The sequence below is a fragment of the Micrasema longulum genome, unplaced genomic scaffold (assembly GCF_059751315.1).
Source record: "Micrasema longulum isolate JH-2025_06_02 unplaced genomic scaffold, ASM5975131v1 h1tg001057l, whole genome shotgun sequence".
NCBI lineage: Eukaryota > Metazoa > Arthropoda > Insecta > Trichoptera > Brachycentridae > Micrasema > Micrasema longulum.
Genome location: NW_028278245.1, coordinates 214167 through 234443, shown reverse-complemented (window position 1 = coordinate 234443; position 20277 = coordinate 214167). Strand labels below are relative to the sequence as shown.

The following is a 20277-nucleotide window of genomic DNA, read 5'->3' as shown; positions in this document are numbered from 1 at the left end:
TAGCAAAAAAATGGATGCTGACTTGAACTTTCGATATAACATATTAAAAAGTCCACGAAAGTTTGCATTTATCAAGATCCCACCCCCTACTTGGACAAAGCCGACTCCCAAACACGGTAAAATATACATTAGATTATTTTATAGAATTTTGTATTGAACATATTATAGAAATCAATATTTCCACCACTAAGTAAAATATGTGTTTTAATTTTTGTAAATTAACCCATCCAAGTGACTTGCTCTTCAAAGAATTCAGAGTACTGAATATTATTCAACAGTATATATTGAGAACGGTAGTGGTTACACACATAAATAGAGACATTTACCCGAGCGTCAACCACAACCATAATACAAGATACTCTAATAGGGATCTGATACTAAGTGAAGGGGTCAACACTGTTCTGGCATCGAGACAACACTATTACGTTGGCAAAAAGGTCCATAACCTTTTGCCAGAATCGTGGAAAGACAGGAGTGTTGTCAAGTTGCGGAAGGTGTTGACCTCGCTCTTTCATGAAATTGGACGTAGGGAGTCAGAAAAGTTAATGCATGCCACGGATTGGAGATTCTTACTGGATGTCGAAAATAAAATATAAAAGTCAGGAATAATTTAAAAATATATATTTATAGATGGCAACCATGAAGTTTCGCATAAATAAATTGTCTATGTTTTTATGAATATATGTATGTGTATGTGCATGGGTTTTTTTTATTTTTTTATTTTTTATATGGGAGTTGCTTTATTATTTACCTTGCTTATAATATACAAGGTTTATATTTCAAAAAGTGGATTTTTCTGCTATTAAATATCTTAAAATTTATCTAAACTATTGGGATCTTTTTGGGACAGGTGGTAAACCATGTGAAAACATGAGACCTGAGCACAACGTGTAGTTATATAATCACGTGTTTACACGGCTCCGGGATACAAAGTGTTAACTTCCCATTGTAATACAGGCCCTGATTTTAGGAAGTTCCTGGTCCACTACGAGTATAGAATATTCCTCCTGATCCCAACACTTAAAGATAAAATAATGGCTTATATGAAAGCAGAAAAATCCACTTTTATGAAATATAAACCTTGTGCATAATAATTGAGGTAAATAATAAATGCAACTCCCATCTAAAAAATCAGTACCATCAAACCGCGTGGAAAATCTGGCTTGTTCTGTGCTGCAAACGCAAACGCTTGCCACTGTGACCAGGCACTTAACGATCGGAAAGTCTGTTTCGTTTATAGCCAACAGCAACTCCGCGGTGTCAACTTCAAAATGGGTAAATCATTCTGCCGGACTCTGTATAAGTTAATCAACATGACTATAGTTAAACCTACTACTTACGTAGAAATTTTTGAGCACACTCAAAGTATAGTTTATTCTTCACTATTTTGTATTTTAGCGTGTTTCCCTTGTTCATACGAAAATTTCAACGAAGAGAAAAAGTTGTTTGAGTTGTATTATCTATACTCGGTGCACGAAGCTTCTTCAGCGATGCTCCTGGTGCAAGCCGAATGTCTTTTGGTGGAAGGTCTCTCATTCTTCACCACAAACTACGGCAGAAACGTTGGCTTGGATGAATTCGATAGGGCGCAACAGAACTGCATCGACATTGTAAGTAAATTAATATAAAGCTTCCCGCCTATTATTTATGCAGCAAATCTCCAATTGTCCGGATTATTATTAAGTTATTCGGATATGCAGAAATCTGGACGATTTGATTTACCATTAAATTAAGACAATGTATGGAAGAAAAAACAAAATGGACTCTAAGATCACCTTTCTATTGTTTTTGCAATAATACAGTGAATTGGAATCATATTAATAACTTACTTAAATATATCCATAAATTTAATTGGTTTAATGAAGAAACTCATTTACGAGCAGCGAGGTCCTTGTTTCAAAGTTTTATTTCCTGATATGATCCGGATATTATCTATCCGGATGACTGGGATTCAGATAAACGGAATCTATTGTAATAATTACTCTCGAGGCACATCACTCATTTGCCTTTTTTCTTTGATACTCAGATGCATTGATAAATTATTAATTTGTTTACAGACTTTGCGATATTTAAATATTCGTTGGCTGGACAATGTTTGTCATTCCATCCGGATGTCATTTCAAGATATAAAGAAAGGGTAAGCGTCAGATAATAAGAGTTTGAAGTAATTTCATGCTTTGATTTGACAATAAATGTATTTCTTGCTATAATTGTAGATGGTATAACATCCACGAAAAATATTGGGAAATTTACGATATTTCGAAGCTCTATAGATTTATGCAGCTTGTGAGATTTCGAATGCAAGTAAGTAGAAGGTTCTTAAAAATATTTCAGATTCAACAGGATTAAATGCAGTTTTAGACTGAAATTTGTTTAATATAGTTATAGATACATAGATAATTTCAGTACTCCATTCGCTACCTCCTGGAGACGTCTATGCATCTCTACATTCAGATGTGCGAGACGCCGTGCCAGGTGACGTACTGGTGCGAGCCCGCCTACCAGTGGGACCCCTCGGACCTCATCCACTCCCCTTTCGTGTCCACGGCCGCCCTGTTCCATGTCACTCTCCTCATGGGGCCGGAAGGGCCCGTGTACTCCACTCCGCCGGAGAAATTCAACGTAAGCTCACTCACTCACTCACTCAAAACACTCATCACAACTTATGTCACCTAAACTATTGTTTAGCGTATGCTAAGACAATTCTCACGCATTCAAAAACTACTCTCACTCAACGCGTGTAACTATGCAACAGTCAAATGACAAACAAAACCCCAATAATAAACCACATTTCAATAATATAATCACAACATCCTTGACACAAACTTACACCACTTTCTGTCGAAGGGACTTTGAGTATTGTGCAATCAAAATATATAACCTATTTCCACTGTCCATTAAAAGAATTAGTAACGAGAAAATGTTTAAAAAGGCTCTAAAAAAAGGGATAGTGGAAGTAGGTAGAATTAAAATGGGTTTACATTCGGCCAAACCAATTTTGAAATACTTGTTACAGAAATGCATAGTTTATATTTTAGGTACTTTTTGTATGTTTATAATAAATAGGTTTACAGAGAGAAATAAAAAAGAAAAAACAAGTGTTTTAAAATGTTGTATGTCCTCCTCTAAATAAAAATAGTAGAGAAGTGGCAGTTAGTAAGTTCCAAGTGTGAGTTAATTAAACATATCTTTTTAAATTTGAATATCTTTCAGCGAGTGATACAAAAGCTGTTTCGAGAAATTCTTTACAAGTCTCACTTTATTTACCAAATCCACCCCAAGATCTTGACCAACTTAAAGTTTGAGAAGGAACTGTACCTCACTGCCATAGGACTGCTAGAGAATAATGTTGTGGACCATGTGTAAGTCAAGTGAATTAATTAACAAATAGTGAACAAATATTGAACACTTAATAATATTAAACATACAATACAAATGAAATATTACGTATTGCATCTATGAAGCTCATGTACGGTTGGGATTCTAGTTCTCCGTTTCCAATTATGAAATATTCAATAACAGCAGATAGGCGCTAGATTACAGCACGTCTTGCAGCTACAGTGCAGTGACGTGAAACAGTTACAGTGAGTGCATGGACGGTTGGAATTCTAGACCATATTTACAAAATTTTGGTATTTGATGTTTGTTAACGTTTACATATTGAAGTTAGATTACCAATCATCTTGCCGAAAGAACATGGATGAATGAAATTCTAGCAACTAAAAATTGTGTCAATTAATTCACAAAAAATATTTTTTTATTTATTTTTTTATTTATCAAAAGCATACAAAAATTAACATATAAATTATCAAATCGTACTGAACTGCATAAAATGCAGTTCGTCAGCAGGTGCTTATAGTTAAGTTCTAATATATATACATAATCTTATCTCTTAAATTCTACAAACATATAAAAACTTTTATTACTATGGAAAAAAAGAAAAATATGCACATCGAAAATAAAAAATTGTCCAAATAAAAAAGAAAAATTAAAAAAAACTTTAAAATAAAAAACACGTTCTAAAAACCAGATTCTCAGCAGACAGATAAGTTTTTTTGATTTTTTATATTTAATGGGAGCATATTATACATTTTTGGTATATTGTACTCTAGTTGAGCTGAGTAGTAAATTTAGCAAATGTTCATGTTAAAAAGTGAACATTAAAAAACTATTGTTAGCTAAAGCTAACTCTAAGGCTAACTTTCATAGAGTGTAGGTAGTTACTGCCGCACTTGTAGCTAACAGGCTGCTTGCTAGTTCCTGGAATGTGGTAGATGCACATGTGTAAGTACCGAGGAATGATGCATATAGTTCATTTTGGTCTGTATTGTTTCGTTTTATGACAGGTAGGCAACATTCCCGCTCAATTTTTTTTCATTGATATTAGACAAGCACGTGCATGAGAGCGGTACAAGGATTGATGTCTCATCTTGTCTATTATTAGAAAGTAGGTATTTAATATATTATGTATGTAAATTGGTGTTTACTTTTAGCAACCGATTGGAATACGCCTATTCCAAAGCAGTGATACCCCTCATAGCTTACAGCCGAGAATTTGAAGTCTATCGGGAGTTTTACGAACTCGACTTGGAACTGTATATTGAGTAAGACATCCACTGCATAATTTATTGCGTACTAGTATTTATTATTGGGAAGACTATAAAGAAATCTATATTTTATGACCTGCCATTTGAGTGACGTTTGTGTCCAGATTTCTGTTCTTGCTTTGAACTGTTGTTTGGCATTATTTACAAGTAATAAAATTCAAAGGGTAAAATGTCTAAACGAGAAAATGACAAAGGGCACATCAGTGCCTCGATTATGAACGCTATCTTCATCTGCATATATCGAGACTGTATACTTAACTTCTGTACTATCTATATCTTACCTCGGTATGTTCTACTTACTTGTCATATCGACATCATATGATCGAAACAAACCGATGGATGGCCGCAAAAGTTAGTCCGCGTTCCTTACTTCTTTAACATTTAAAATAGTTCTCATTTATATTTTAAATAGGCTTCTTTGATAGAAAATTGCTACTTCAAAGCGATTATAAACTTCAATAAATCCCAATTCAAGCAAAAAAAGCTCCCTTGAACATGCTTTTTCTATAACTTTTAACCACTTTCGATACATTCTCTCAAAAAAATAGTAAAACAGATGGAAAAAATATTTTTACTACTAAATTTAATGAGTAGCCAAGGTCCAATTTATCCGGTGTCCAAATCCAGTCCAATGAATATCCGTATCCAAGTCCAGGTGGGTAGCGACAGTTGAATATTCCAGGTGACGGAGAGGTCCGGTTGAAGCGAAGTCGGGAAGCGGAGAGACGAAATGGAGAGTAAAAACCCGTAGTGAGGTTGAAGAATGACTACTTTATTATTTGGCCATCCTATATATACTCGATCAACAGTGGGTGGGACTAGATCGGCCAATCACGCTGCGAAAGGGAGAGCGAGCGCATTTGCCCACTCTATCTGTCTCTCCCGCGCCACCTATAAGGACGTCCCCCCCCGCTCTCTGGTCGCATTTCAGCGCAGACCGCGCGGCAGTTTACATTCAAACAGAAATGATATAGTAGACAGTAAATCATAGTATTTTATACCTCTAATAATCTCTATTCTATGTGCTTCGGTATGGCGATGACCACCCCCGAAAGTAACAAACGCTAGTCTTTATTATGGGGAATACATCACATACACATACCGAAGTGCCTATTCTATTTGGATATTAAGAGGTCCCAGTAAGGGCCGCTAAGTTTTCATACACGACGTTACGTCAGCAACAATAAGTCTTTTGTATAGTATAATGTATTGTGTTTTACTGAAAATTCTGAGCTGCTTTCTTCGGTCGAAGCTCTAGAGATTTCTCGTAAAATAATTTGGCGCGTGTGTGTGTCATCAATCTATGGACGTCGTACCCACATTTACAAAAATCGTGTATAAGGTTTTACGGACCTTTAATTTCTAATGTTAAATAATCTTTTCAGAGAATTCCACGCCGAGAAGCATTCAATAATCGAGATAAGAGATGAGATCCAGACACACTATAACGAGAAGGAAAAGTTGTACATCGACCTACCGCAAGTTATTTACATCGGTCCATTTATTATTAATGTTGGCACTTTTAAGGTTAGAAAAATATTTATTATGAGTATTACACTGTGCAATAATTTGAACAATATTCGATCATGGAAACATTGTGTCTTTCTACTTGGTGGATTAAACCCAAAAATTTATGCTGAACTCTTTCGATGTCCTTAACATGTACCCTGTGATACGGTGGCCATGCAACTGAGTTATATTTGAGTTGACCTCACATTTGGGCAATATACAATGTTTTCATTATTTTTATTGACTTGAAATTCCGTATCGTCCGCAGCAAAAACCACAAGGTTCTCATGCTCTTATTTTTAATGTTTTGGATATCTTATATAAATATAATTTGTCTGTATGTTTGTTGCACTGAACTCCTCCTAAAAGGCTTAACCGATTTACGTGCGGTTTTCAGCCAAATGTAGATCTTTGCGCTGCGCGTGTTTGTAAATATTAAAATCTTTAATCTAATCTGTAAAAAAAAGTTAGGAACATAAATGTTTTATTCATCGACCTACCAGGGTTGTGTTCGACAAGAATGCGTGTACTGAAAAATTGGGAAGATGTTTTTTTTTGCACATAAAAAAAGTTTGAATTTGAATGTTAACAAACAGTATTCGTTTTTCGTGGCTATAATTTCTACCCATTTACTTCTTTTTACTGGATTTTTGGTAATACTAAAATAATATTAACTGCCATTCACTTCATTTTTGAAAATCGCTATCCTAAATAAAGCGCGTTTTTTGCAAAAACAATTCTGTATTTAAAAAATGTTTATTTTATGTTTCGAAACTCAACCATAAAAAAGTACCTAGGCACCTACTTAAATTCAATATTTGAATAATAATTTTATGTTTTGGGATTCAATCAGAAACAAGTACCTAGGTACCTACTTATAAATGAAAAGTCTTTTTCCAAACTAATAGCAGGCAAGCCAACGTTCAGGCAGGACAACGTCTGTCGGGTCCACTAGTGTTTAACAAAACTCAGTTTTTCATTAAGTTAATTATTATAATATTTGAGGGAATTTATACGTAAATAGAAAAACAAAATATGGTTATTCAGTAAAAAGATTGTACATTTCGGTTATGTTTAAAATAATATCTTTATTTCAATTAATAATTCCATATCCTCTCCACAGTTGGAGCATATGGTTTCTTTAATCAGCCTACATGTAGTTCTGTTTCACAGATATACATAAATGTTCCCAATACATGTACCTACTAATCTGTGGAATTTGATAAAATTTCAGTACGAAATGATCCAAAAGCGATTGGACACAATGAAGGCTCTCGTAGAGATGATCACCACCGACCAGAAGATGATTGTGGAAGATGTTATCGGGACCTACAAGTCAGTAGCTCGGCGGCTCGGAGAAATCCCCAACTCCATAGAACACATATTCGAGATCCGGGAGTGGATGGACACCATTCCCCTTACTGTGATGACGCAGGAAGATCTTATAAGAAATGTTAAAAATGTACGATTTTAAATTAGAACATTTGATCTACTATTAAAATATATGTAATGTACACAGCCTTATTTTAAATCAGGCGATTTTTGCTCTAGATTATAAAAAAAAAATTAAGTGGCATTATAGTTATAAAAAACTTAATAGAGCTGATGAGGAAACTCAGTGGTTTTAAAAAAAATAAAAAATTAATAGACTTTATAGAAACAATATTTTGAGTTTGTCCAAATTTTTGTAGACAAGGACTGGATTCAACTCCCTGGGGAGCTGTTTATATTAACATATTACAACAGAGATGAAGAACATTTAAAAAAAGATAATATAGAAGTCTAGGCATCTACAGGGCTTATGACCCGTCAATGGCTGGTTTAAGTGGCCACTTTACACACTGTAACATTCACCATTCTGCCTATATTTAAACATCTATATTCCTTCAATTCTTTCATCTGTTGATGTTCGTGAAGTTAAAGAGCTGAAACCTTTATTTATGCGGGTGAGATTCATCTAATTGAATTATTTCACCTACATACTAGGCAACGCCTGAAAATGTTATTTTTTCAATTTCTATACTTCTTCATGGACCAGGTAATTTATCAACAATATTTTGAGTTTGTCCAAATTTTTGTAGACAAGGACTGCATTCAACTCCCTGGGGAGCTGTTTATATTAACATATTACAACAGAGATGAAGAACATTTAAGAAAAGGTAATATAGAAGTCGTCAATTAGATGAATCTCACCCGCATAAATAAAGGTTTCAGCTCTTTAACTTCACAAACATCAACAGATGAAAGAATTGAAGGAATATAGATGTTCAAATATAAGCAGAATGGTGAATGTTACACAGTGTGTAAAGTGGCCACTTAAACCAGCGATTGACAGGTCATAAGCCCTGTAGATGCCTAGACTTCTATATTACCTTTTCTTAAATGTTCGAATTTATAGAACTTTAGAGATCAGAAGGAACGCATTCGTTAAGAGCTGTCAGGCGTGGAAATGAGCGCAATCTGTCTGGTGTTTGTTTCATAAAATTTAAAAATTCCTTTTGTTGGCCGGTCTTGCGTTCCGTGGGATATTCAGTCACAAATCCTAGTTTTCTATGTGGATTTTCGTCATACTTTAACCACTTTAAACATTTTTAGGAATACGCTGTGCTGGATTATTTTTACTTCACATTAGAAATGGAAGACTTCAAACTGTTTTGGGAAGCCATCGGTTGGCCACACAGAATAACAGGACTGGTAAGAAAAATACGATAATTTAATCATTATTGTCTGTAATTATTATGTTAATGAAGCAGAGGCAGACCAAAATAAGAATGGCTGGATAATGTGGAAAGTGACATTAGAGCAATCGGCCTGACGAACTGGGGAAGAGCCGCAGGATGCAGGGAGGAATGGAGAGGGATTCTGGAGGAGGCTTGAGGCCGGAGCCCACAACGAACTGTAGCGCCTTTGATGATATTACGTTAATTCTAAATTGTTTAATAATAAACACATGAACATTTGTTAATTTATAAAAAGAATTTTCAGAACACATCCTGACCTGAACCTGTCCGAGACCGAAAGCAATGAACCTCTGTGCATTTAAAAAACTGTGAAATAAATATGTATAAATACAGATGGAAAACATTTTTGGAAGGGAAGTCTAGACGTCTAGACATTTACAGTCTATTTAAACCTTTAAAAACCTCTGCTCTATGTGGGCTTAGTGAGGAAACCTGCAAATGTGGGGGTGTGGTAGTAGGGGGCGAAGCCCAGCGGCTTGTATGATTGAATGTTACGAGAGCGGGGTGGACTCAGTTCATTTGAATGGTTATCCTAGTAGCTATGTGGTACGCCTTGTCAATTGTCAGTCACAAACTCTAACAAGGAAAATGGACTAGGAAGGGAAGCCACTGACCCGTTCCATTCCTAACCTAACCAGTAACCTAACCAAACCTTTTTTTTCCCGGTCGTAGAAGTACCAAACTACTCACGAGTGGACCGTTTGAAGCTCACCCGTCGGGACCGCTTTCGCATTGTTTCAAGTGGCAGCCATTTCTGTCGATAATAGACTTCTTCTCATTTGTTTTTTGGCATTTCCCATACATCCCCCATCCTCTAATTGAGATTAGGGGTTCGGGATGAAATCATACACTGCGCTGTCTCAGTCTTTCTTTGGCTCCCTTTGCAGTCATGATATTTTTGCAAATACCCTGAATGCTTCCCATACAGCTTCTCTTTTGGACTTAGCAGTGGGGAGATCTGTGATTCCTACACTACTGCTTCCGATCGCTGTCGCCAGATTCCTCCTTTCCTCATCCCATTTTGGGCACTCAAGTAATGTGTGTTCCGCATTGTCTATTGCAGAATCACACTGGTGACAGTTTGGGCCATTTTCTTTTCCGGAAATCCGTTCCACCACCTTTTTTGCCACCATTCAGTGAGGTTTGGGATGAGTTTGAGTCCATCGACCTTTATCCCCGACATCCCACCTTTTTTGCCACTCTTGGATTAATTCTTCTCGAGCTTTTTTTTCCTCTCGTGTTTAGTGGTGCTTTTTTTTTCCAGTGAAATAGTTTGTATCTTTCCTTAACAAGGATGTCTATTGGAGGGAATTCCAGCGATAACAAGCGCTGCTATCTCAGATACTATTGAGTAGACTTGACACCAATGCATACTTGCACAATATGCGCAGCCAGGGCTTTATGACCTGTCATAAGCTGGTTTATATAGCCGCCTTGTGTAACTGTAACATTCACCAACCCGTAAACGTAAAGGTGCGAATGTTGATGAATGCAGAAAATGAGGAAGACCGCACGAGAAAGACGTGGCATGATTTTCTTTTCTTTTCTTTTCTTTAGGTGTTCAAATTTTATTTGTACAACTATCTAAAATAAATACATTACATTACGAACTCGTTTAAGGATGACTGAATTAATATTATTATTTTTTACAACAATTTGGTTAAACAATAATTTTATTTTTTCACGAAAGATTGAAGAGACCGACCAGTTTTTGTTGGAGGAACAGGATAAGTTTTGGAAAATCCATCAAATGGACGAACAAACATTACTGGATAAGATAGACGTATTCACTGGACAATGTGTGGGGCTCACTTTGCAAAACGACATGACAAAGGTACACCAATCACTTAACTTCAGAAAATATGTCATGTTTTTATTTTTTTCAATGAGGCACTCAATCAGCGCACAATTTCTTTTAAATGCCGACCCTGCCATTCTTATAAAGGTAATGCCAAGTTTACTAAGTGGCTCAATTTTCGTGTAAGCTCCCATAAACAATGTAAGGAAAGAAGCCCGCCCAATTTACACGTGTATTCAATAATTTGCGCTGACAATTTCTTGCACATAATTTGTTGTAAAATTGAAATTTATTATAAATTTTAAATTAAGTACATATAATCCGAATGAAAACATAATTATAGGTGTAAATGGAATGATGTTTAGTGAATTTAAAGGTCTTTTTTTGCATTTAATAAAAGTTTTTAGCTAAAAAATATTAATGTCATTCCATAAAATAAGGTTCCTCTAAAATACATTAAATAGTAATTAAAAAATGTTTTAGAAAATTAGGAATTTTTTGTTTCTTAATTAACAAAAATTGAGCGACGGAAAAAACTTATTATGTAATGCGATAAGGGAAATAGGAAGTCAAAAAAATAATTTTATATACTTAAATTGAGAAATTTGGGGGGGGAATGCACTGAACTGTTATTTTTTAAATGTCTTCACGAAACAGCTTAATTTGTGAAACAGTAACTGTTATTGCTACTTTTATTTAAAAAAAACGAAACGTCCATCGTATTGAATATTAGTATTATTTAATTTGTAATTAAAATCGCTAGCACTAGTCTGTCCGTTAAATGTTATTTTAATAATACTTCTTGTAATGTTTTTAGGTGCACGAAGTAGCCAACGACATAAAGAAGGCGTGGAAGTTCATAAAGGAACAGCAAGAGTTCGGGCAGATGCTCAACAGGAGACAGAAGCTGTTTCAAGTTCCGGTAACTCCGTACGACGATCTCAACAAGTTAGTCAAGGAGTTTGAGCCGTACAAGAATCTCTGGGTCACCGCATCTGGTATTTTACTTGTGAACTTATCATGTTACCGAGTGAAAATCATAAAATTAATGACTTATTAATAGAAAGCCCACAGTCCATTATTCATTGGTTCACCAACTGCAGTGAATTTTAATAATTAGGTAAGATGGTCAGTCTTACGCTTCGGGTGACAGTCAAAGAATAATATATTGGAGTTTAAACAACCTTTCAAATCAATATTTCACATCCACCCTGCCAGTAATCGAATCCAGGACCTCGAGAAAAGTAGACAAATGTGCTAACCGCGTAAAAGGCATGTTTAGGCATAAGTAATAGACATATTACAACAGAGATGAAGAACATTTTAGAGAAGGTAATATAGAAGTCTAGCCATCTACTGGGCTTTTATGACCTGTCATTGGCTGGTTTGAGTGGCCCCTTTACACACTGTGTAACAATTACCATTATGCCCACATTCGAACATCTATATTCCTTCAATTCTTTCATCTGTTGATGTTTGTGTTAAAGAGCTGAAACCCTTATTTATGCGGGTGAGATTCATCTAATTGAATTATTTCACCTACATACTAGGCAACGCCTGAAAATTTTATTTTTTCGATTTCTATACTTCTTCATGGACCAGGTAATTTATCAACAATATTTTGAGTTTGTCCAAATTCTTCTATTCTTGTCCAAAAACTTCTATATTACCTTATCTTAAATGTTCTTCATCTCTGTTGTAATATGTTCATATAAACAGCTCCCCAGGGAGTTGAATCCAGTCCTTATCTACAAAAATTCAGACAAACTCAAAATATTGTTGATAAGTAATAGACATGTTTAATATGTTTATGGATGGCTTCTCTTATTCAATAGCTGTCATTTTTTAGCATTTAAAAAAAAAAATGTTGTTAACTAATAAATTATTTTAGACTTCTATAACTGGAGAGAGGTTTGGATGGACAACCCCTTGATACAGGTGGACTCTGACGTGATAGAAACTTTTGTGAATGATTTTCTCAAGACGATTATCAAGTGCGTTCGCACATTTAGTGAACTGCCCCAAGTGCAGAAAGTCGCCTTGCAAACCAAGGTTAGCTAAACAATGTATTTGATGTTTTTCATAGATATTTCTTTATCCATTGAAATGAGTTCAATTGAGAAAATTTCCAGCAAGATATTGAAGATTTTAAGCCATCGATCCCCATACTGGTAGCTGTTAAGAACCCAGGAATGAAGGAAAGGCACTGGAATGAGTTTATGGAGAAAGCAGGTAAACACATTTTTTCAAATAAAGATATATATTATGGCAGTTTCCATTCAATTATAGCTAAATAGTTAACCTTATGCACGGAAGTGCCTATTCGTATTTACCTTTCATTTTCTTCCTTCCATCTTTCGGGAGGTCTTCCACGAGGACAAGTCCTGTGAGGCTGACTATATAGTGCAATACAAGGGAGTTTGGTGGTGACATGACCGTACCAGTCCCTCCTTCTCTGTCTACTCCATCTTACGATGTCCTCAGCCTAACATATATCTCTTATTCTGGTGTTCCTCACCATATCTCTTATTACCTGCTATCATCCTCATTGTCTTCATCTCGGAAGTCCTCAATACTTGTTTAGTCCTGATTGTGCCTGCCTTTGCTTCAATGCCGTACATCATTATTCGTTTTACACATGCTTCGTAAATGAGTTACCCAAATATTTAAATTTGTTGTCCCTTTTATAACTATTCGGGCTGTGGGTTATAGTATAATGGAGTTCGATCCTCTAAATTGCGAGTCTGTCACACTACCACGGGACTAGGATTGGTCTGCACCGAGCACTCGATCCATCCGCTCATCTCTCACCTGCCAGCTTCTTCACTTCCTGATGGCTGCTACAGCGCACATCTCCGATAACCTGGTCTATCTATGGTGGTCTCTAAGATTATTGCCCTCAATCATTCTCTCGATGAACGACGCTTGTCCAATCGAATCATTGTTTGCAGGGATTCATTGGTCAGATCCATTAACAAACGCTGATTAATCTCACACATAGGTGGTCTGTCTTTGATAACTTGTAATAACATTATTTGTTGAATTTTTAGGTATTACGGTCACGATGAATGATAAACAAACGTTCAAGATGTGCTTGAAACAGGGAATGGGCGAGTTTGGGGAGTTGATCGAGCAGATTGGAGAGGCGGCCGGTAAGGAGTTTGCTATAGAGCAAGCGCTGGACAAGATGCAGAGCGAGTGGGCTAACAAGATACTAGAGATCTCTCCGTACAAGCACACGGGTAACTAACTGCATAGATAGTTCGAGTTTGGCGGGCAGATTGGAAAGGCGTAAGGAGTTTGCTGTAGAGCAAACCCTGGGTAAGCTCCAAAGCGAGTATTTAATACGACAACACAACACTATTTTATTTTGTTTCTGAATCAATGTAAAAATCATTTCGATTTTTCACTTGCTATAGACATCATTCTACACGTAATGGTTTCGAATAAAAAGTAGAATTACAGAATACAATTTACTTCTCGTGTAATCAATTTGTAAGTTAGTACATCCCCGAATAGAACTGTCAGATGACCGTTACCGTAATAAATCAAACTAAATATATTATTCTGTGTAGGCACGTACATAATGAAGATATCGGATGACACTGCCCAGATGATGGACGACCACCTCCTACTGACACAGCAGCTCACCTTCTCCCCGTTCAAGGCCGCCTTCGAGACTAGGATCGCCGACTGGGACGAGAAACTGCGGCTGGCGCAGGCTGTCGCCGAGGAATGGATAGAGTGCCAGAAGTAAGCACAATTTATACACCGGTATCTATTGTTACTTTATTTATTATTATATTTCTATTCATTAGCTCCTAAAGAACAGAAATGAACAAATCTTAAAATAAGTACCTAATCTAAAGATATAAACAAATCGTTCTTAAGATAGAATTTTTGGGAGAATCAAATAGTTTTTTCCCAGAGCTGGACCCTATTACAGGTTTATTTGACACATAGAACCAGACACTCGCTTACAAGGGAGGGGGGGATTCCTTTTCCTTTTCTGTAAGTGACAGAGCGCAAGATCTTGTTAGATCCGTGGCTGGTTTTACTTACCATAAAATTTTATATTATATACTCATTCTCTGCCACGAAGGACTCAAGCTGCCTGTATTGTGGAGTTTTTTCACTTGATTTTTAATTCCATGCTGTAGACAGTGGATGTACCTAGAGCCCATCTTCACGTCTGAAGACATAGTGAGGGAGTTGCCGGTGGAGTCCAAGAAGTATCGCACTATGGAGAGGACCTGGAGAAGAGTCATGCTGGCGGCTCTGGAAGTGCCTAAAGTTTGTATATTGTGGTTATTTCATTTATATAAGGAAATTGACTAATATTCTCGCCAATTGAGGATGATTGGATTCGAAATATACCAAAGTTGATAATAGAGGTAGTATACACTACACCTCGCCGTGTGTATAGTTGAACTGTAGATAGAGGTGGCTCTGTAGCTGCTGTTTATCCAGCTATGAGAAAGAGAAAGATGAGATGAGAAAGACTTCTCTGGCTGGGTCAGCGGTGATATCCTTCAAAAGAGCAGGCGACGGAGTCGAAGGCGGAGAGGGCGTAATTCAAATAAAACACGCTTAGTCTTGATTTATACACAACTTTATTAACAAAAAACATACAGTCGGACAGGGTACGGGACAGCATACATAAGCCGCATGAGAGAGCGAGAAGGGGTCGGGCATCCCCGGATTAACTCGTAGCGCGCCCTCTCATAGCCCCACCGTGTAGCAAAGAAATGAGGTATCAGTCGGGAAAATAGTGGCAGTGGGTAAGATAACCGACAATGAGGATGTTCAGTGCTATGGGAAATTGAATACAAAAAATGTTTTCTTACACGTGATAAGAATTAGAGCACTTAATTGTACTGCGAAGTTTCTCAAAAAAATATTAAAAAATCAATAAAAATGAATCACTTTGCAATGTCACAAGTTCATGTGACCATGTGCAATAACCAATAACTCCGATTTCCTGTTTTTTGACATTTAGCGGATAAAAATAATTTGTACGGGATTCGACTTTTAAATGTCAACAATGTTTTGAGTTCTTCTTTCGTAACGTTCGTTACGTAAACCTTGACGAAGAAGCTTGTTTGCTTTGAAACCGGTCGGTGGAAATTAAAAAAAAAAAAATTAGTTGCTAAAAACTAAGTCGTTTTATTTATTTTCATATAAATAATGAATAACCACAAAGTTAGTGCTTCAAATATAAAATGTATAAAATATGTAAATTTAAATATCAGATACACTCATCGACCTGATCAATTTCGGTGGGGATTTTCAAAATTACAAAACCTTAAAGAAAAACCTTCCCGACAATAATACAATACTTCAAAATTTTAGCCTAAAAAAAGCCTATTAGCAAATATGTATTTATTTTAAAACCTTAAAACTTCATCATTATGTATACTATCAGCCTTGTCAACTCCTGAGCATTCTTTGGGAAGATCCACTTACATCATTCAAGTTCAAATACCTTATTTATTTGTTATTTGTGTTTAGCGTCCGTATTAGAGCCTGGCTATTAAACCGGGCTTGAGGTACAAAGATCCGATCCCTAAGTAAGCAAAATGTGTCATAGATTTTTTTTCCTAGATCATGGTTATTTGTCCCAATATTCGCTTACTGGAGAGTCTCCAGGAGGCCATCCACCTGCTGGAGGCCGCAGCTAAGGGCCTAGCGGAGTACATCGAGCTGAAGAGGTCGCGCTTTCCGCGGTTCTACTTCCTCTCGGACGATGAACTCCTGGAGATCCTATCCCGCGCTAGGGAGCCTCTCGCCGTGCAGCCTCATCTCAGGAAGTGCTTTGAAAATATTGCTATGGTAAGAGAATTCAGTTGGAGTCAATTGCGCTGACATTCAGTGGAATTCATTTTCATTATAAATGGAGAAACTTTAATGAGAATTTAATATAAATCTTGGCATTCAGGGGTTTTAACTAACTTGACTCTGTAAAAATGACTCAGATCTAATGAGATTAACAAGGATCCATTGGATAATAAATAAGTATAATCATTGTATAGCCATACTTAACATTTGATAATCATCGAGCTGCGACAAATGTCGCAAGTTGCTATTGGATACGCATAATTCTTGACGATCGCTAAATGGCTCTCATGAAAATGACGGCCTTCAAATGTAACAGATTTTTTCCGACATCATTTGTTGCCGACTGAATTAAGAATAGTCCAGAAGGAGCATAGAATCATATTTGAATACATCGAACTGTGTCCAATAATTCCCCCACTCCAGTTTACTTTCGCCGCGCGTATTTGTGAAGTCACCGGGTAATGTTGCTTGATGGGAAAAAAAATTAATCATAACACAAATGTAAGGTAAAAAAAAAGCAATCTGTTAATTTCTCTAAAATTTTATTGTCCACGCAGAAACATTGATTTATACTACAGATTAGATAAATAAAGGGTCATTTAATAAGAGTAATTGAATTTATGAACTTTGAACTTAAAATATAAAACAAATTTTATTTGACACAAAACGGATATTTTTATATCATGCTAAATAATATTTGATGTTTTAAAGATAATGTCGTTCAAATGTCCCCCACGGCGTTGTTTAATCCGAGGTCTGATTTTCATTAGTTCTTTTATTAAATGAGCAAAGTAGGGTAAAAAAAAATTCTACCCTGGCAACACTAATGAAATTTCCATTTTGTTTCTTCGACAATCTGACAGATGGAAAAATTATTCAATTTTTAAGTAATTCATTTGTTACTTAAACATGCGTTTGTTAATTACACATGAAATGTGATGCCATCATGTTTCTTTAAGATCTTAGCAGTATTTCTACACTTTAAAAGGACACAACACGGCATAGTTGAATTCAAATTAGGAGTTGCCTACTGAGCAAAATGGGGCAAAATGTAAACCTACTTATTTATGAGTAGTTGAGTCGCCTTCTGTTTGATGTGCGTATGCGATTTCTGGACTATTCTTAATTCTATGTAGACACCTTAATATTTACCAGTCTGCAATATAGTTCAACATCCTCATTATGTATCCTCAAAATGTGTTATTTTAGTAATAAAATGTATATCTACGTATTATGTCCAAAGATCCCCATACATTACAAACGATGGTTTTTATTTTATTTATTTGTTTAGATGGTAAATTTACAGATTAACTTTTATTTATTACATTAAATTATCATTAATAATCATAATCTTATGATCGTATCGTAATGCAATAATTTATAATAAAACATTTAATTTATTTAAATGAAAATTAAATATGTAGGCCTAATAAACAAATCAAAAATCAATGCAATAATTGTCGGCCTAAGTATAGGGGCTCCATAAACAGCTGAAACGGGGTTTAGTCGTTCCAAGAAATACTAAAAAACAAGCACTATCCCGTGGCCGCGAAGAGAAAAGTCTTCAACATTTGCACAGTGCCTATCCTGGCCTACGGATGCCAAACATGGACGGTACTGAGAAACATGTTCAGAAACTACATTCTAACACGTTAAAGAAGGATGGCAAGAAGTATACTAGGGTATAACAAGAGCGAATTTGAAAGGCATCATAGAAAAAAGTAGACATATGTATCTTCTTCTTCTTAGTTTTTTTATTGGCTTTTTTCACCCCTAACTGGAGTGTTCTAGCCAGTGTCGAGTTTGAGATAGACTTATTTACACATGTGTTAGTACTATACATACAAGTTAGTGTGTTAGTATTTAATATTACATACATTTTACATAATATATAACTTATTTACAACTTAATACCATCTATAGCCACATATTTACATAAAATTTTAAACATATGTTTATTGGATGGGGACAAAAGAGTTAAAATATTAGTAGGGAATGGGACGCTGATTTTGGAGAGGTCAAATAGGAACTCAGGATAACAATTATTTATGGGGCGGGGCATCCAAAGAAAATATGATTTAGATCTTCCTCTTCAAGCTGACATTCGTACATGGCAGAGTCCCGGACATGGATTCTAAACAAATGAGAACTATTACAACAATGTCCAATGCATTCTGCATATAGAAGATGTCTCAAATTTGTTCAGAATCACTTTGGAGAACCAAGGCTTTTCTGTTACATAGACAGATGTATCGTTGGTGATATTGCAATACCGCATAACCTGTTTTTTTAATGAAAATGTTTTACTGCAATAAATTCCTTATAAACTATTTCTATTTTTACTTTAAATAATTTCTTTCTGAAACTCTAGCGGTATTTAAGGTTAATTATAATCATAAGTAATCATATTAACAGAACGCTTTTTAAGTTATCCCGCCGAAAAATTCAATTGATAGTTACACGGCATTGCAATATCACCAACGATGATTAAGATAGTGCAGGCAATTGGTAAAATAAACCAAAGTTGGGAACAAAATGCCGAACACTCCTCTAGTAGAACGAAAGGCCTGTTGACTACTGCTGCCAACAGGCCGGCTTCTCTTGAAGAGTTTTAAGTGGTTTCCTCTCCACGTGAGCAAATGCTGAGAAGTTCCTGATTAGCCCACATTAATATCCAATCCAATCCCCTCTCCTCTCTTCATAGTATAGTGTTAATTTTTGTTGTTAATCTTTGCTTTTAATTTTTGTATAAAATTGTAAGCTTCAATATGTCCATGTATTTATAATTTTCTCAAACTGAACGGTTTGGGTAGGTAGGAAGAAATTGCTTTAAGGCAATATGCCCGCCCTTGTATGTATATTTATTGTATATGTGTATATAAAGTGTCAAATAAATAATATATCCCTCCTGATCCCAATAGTTTAGATAAACTTAAAGATATTTAATTGCAGAAAAATCCACTTTTTAAAACATAAACCTTGTATATTATAAGCAAGGTAAATAATAAAGCAACTCCCATATAAAAAAAAATTAAAAAATATCACCAACAAAATAAAATGTGAATTTTTGTATTCATAATGTGATTATTCGAATTTCAGTTGACATTTGAGTCTGATAAGAAAATAACCGCCATACATTCGTGCGAGGGAGAAGTGATTCCCCTACGGTACCAGTTCTACCCGGCGGGGAATGTAGAAAACTGGCTCTGTCTCTTGGAAGATACCATGAAGAATACAGGTAAGACTATAAACAGGACGACAACCGCCATGCGCTCGTGTGAGGGAGAAGTGATCCCTACAGTACAGTTCTACTCTGAAGCTTTATGAATTCTCTTCGTCCCTAGTGCGCTTGGTGCTGATAGACTGTGTGAAGGATCTGTACCGCAAGGCGCGGCGCGATTGGGTGCTGCTGTGGGCCGGGCAGGCTGTCATCGCGTGCTCTCAGACGGCCTGGACCGCATCCGTGGAGGACGCCATCGCTAAAAGGCACATGGACCGTTGCTTCACGCTGCTGCTCAAGAATGTGAGTTTATTAATAACTCCATTTGCCCGCTCTAATAGTAAAATACAATACAGAATACAGTTGAACCTCGCTTAGTGAGTGTAATCTGTTCCAGAATCAGAATGGCGGCCTTCGTGGTGTAGTGGTCAAGACGCTTGACTCACGCACGGAAGGTTCCGGGTTCGATTCCCGGTGAGAACACAAAAATTAAAATGTGATTTTTCTCAAGCCTGGTTGTTCTGTAATGTAATTCACCACTGTAATTGGGCCTCCTGGCCTGTT

General features: G+C 36.1%; 1 protein-coding gene across 1 annotated transcript in view; it reads left to right on the top strand.

Annotated features, from left to right (window-relative positions):
- The window catches only part of LOC148277275 (dynein axonemal heavy chain 1-like), a 120090-nt gene that overhangs the window by 7699 nt on the left and 92114 nt on the right, over positions 1-20277 (top strand). The window contains exons 7-25 of the mRNA XM_088233104.1: positions 1437-1610; positions 2058-2137; positions 2217-2304; positions 2407-2622; positions 3214-3362; positions 4494-4604; positions 5993-6134; positions 7351-7578; positions 8712-8810; positions 10548-10691; positions 11473-11653; positions 12547-12707; positions 12788-12887; positions 13706-13897; positions 14231-14408; positions 14816-14948; positions 16260-16487; positions 19593-19731; positions 19838-20016. Of these exons, the coding sequence (XP_088089230.1) occupies positions 1437-1610; positions 2058-2137; positions 2217-2304; positions 2407-2622; positions 3214-3362; positions 4494-4604; positions 5993-6134; positions 7351-7578; positions 8712-8810; positions 10548-10691; positions 11473-11653; positions 12547-12707; positions 12788-12887; positions 13706-13897; positions 14231-14408; positions 14816-14948; positions 16260-16487; positions 19593-19731; positions 19838-20016 (2922 nt within the window). The remainder of the gene's footprint in view (positions 1-1436; positions 1611-2057; positions 2138-2216; positions 2305-2406; positions 2623-3213; positions 3363-4493; positions 4605-5992; positions 6135-7350; positions 7579-8711; positions 8811-10547; positions 10692-11472; positions 11654-12546; positions 12708-12787; positions 12888-13705; positions 13898-14230; positions 14409-14815; positions 14949-16259; positions 16488-19592; positions 19732-19837; positions 20017-20277) is intronic.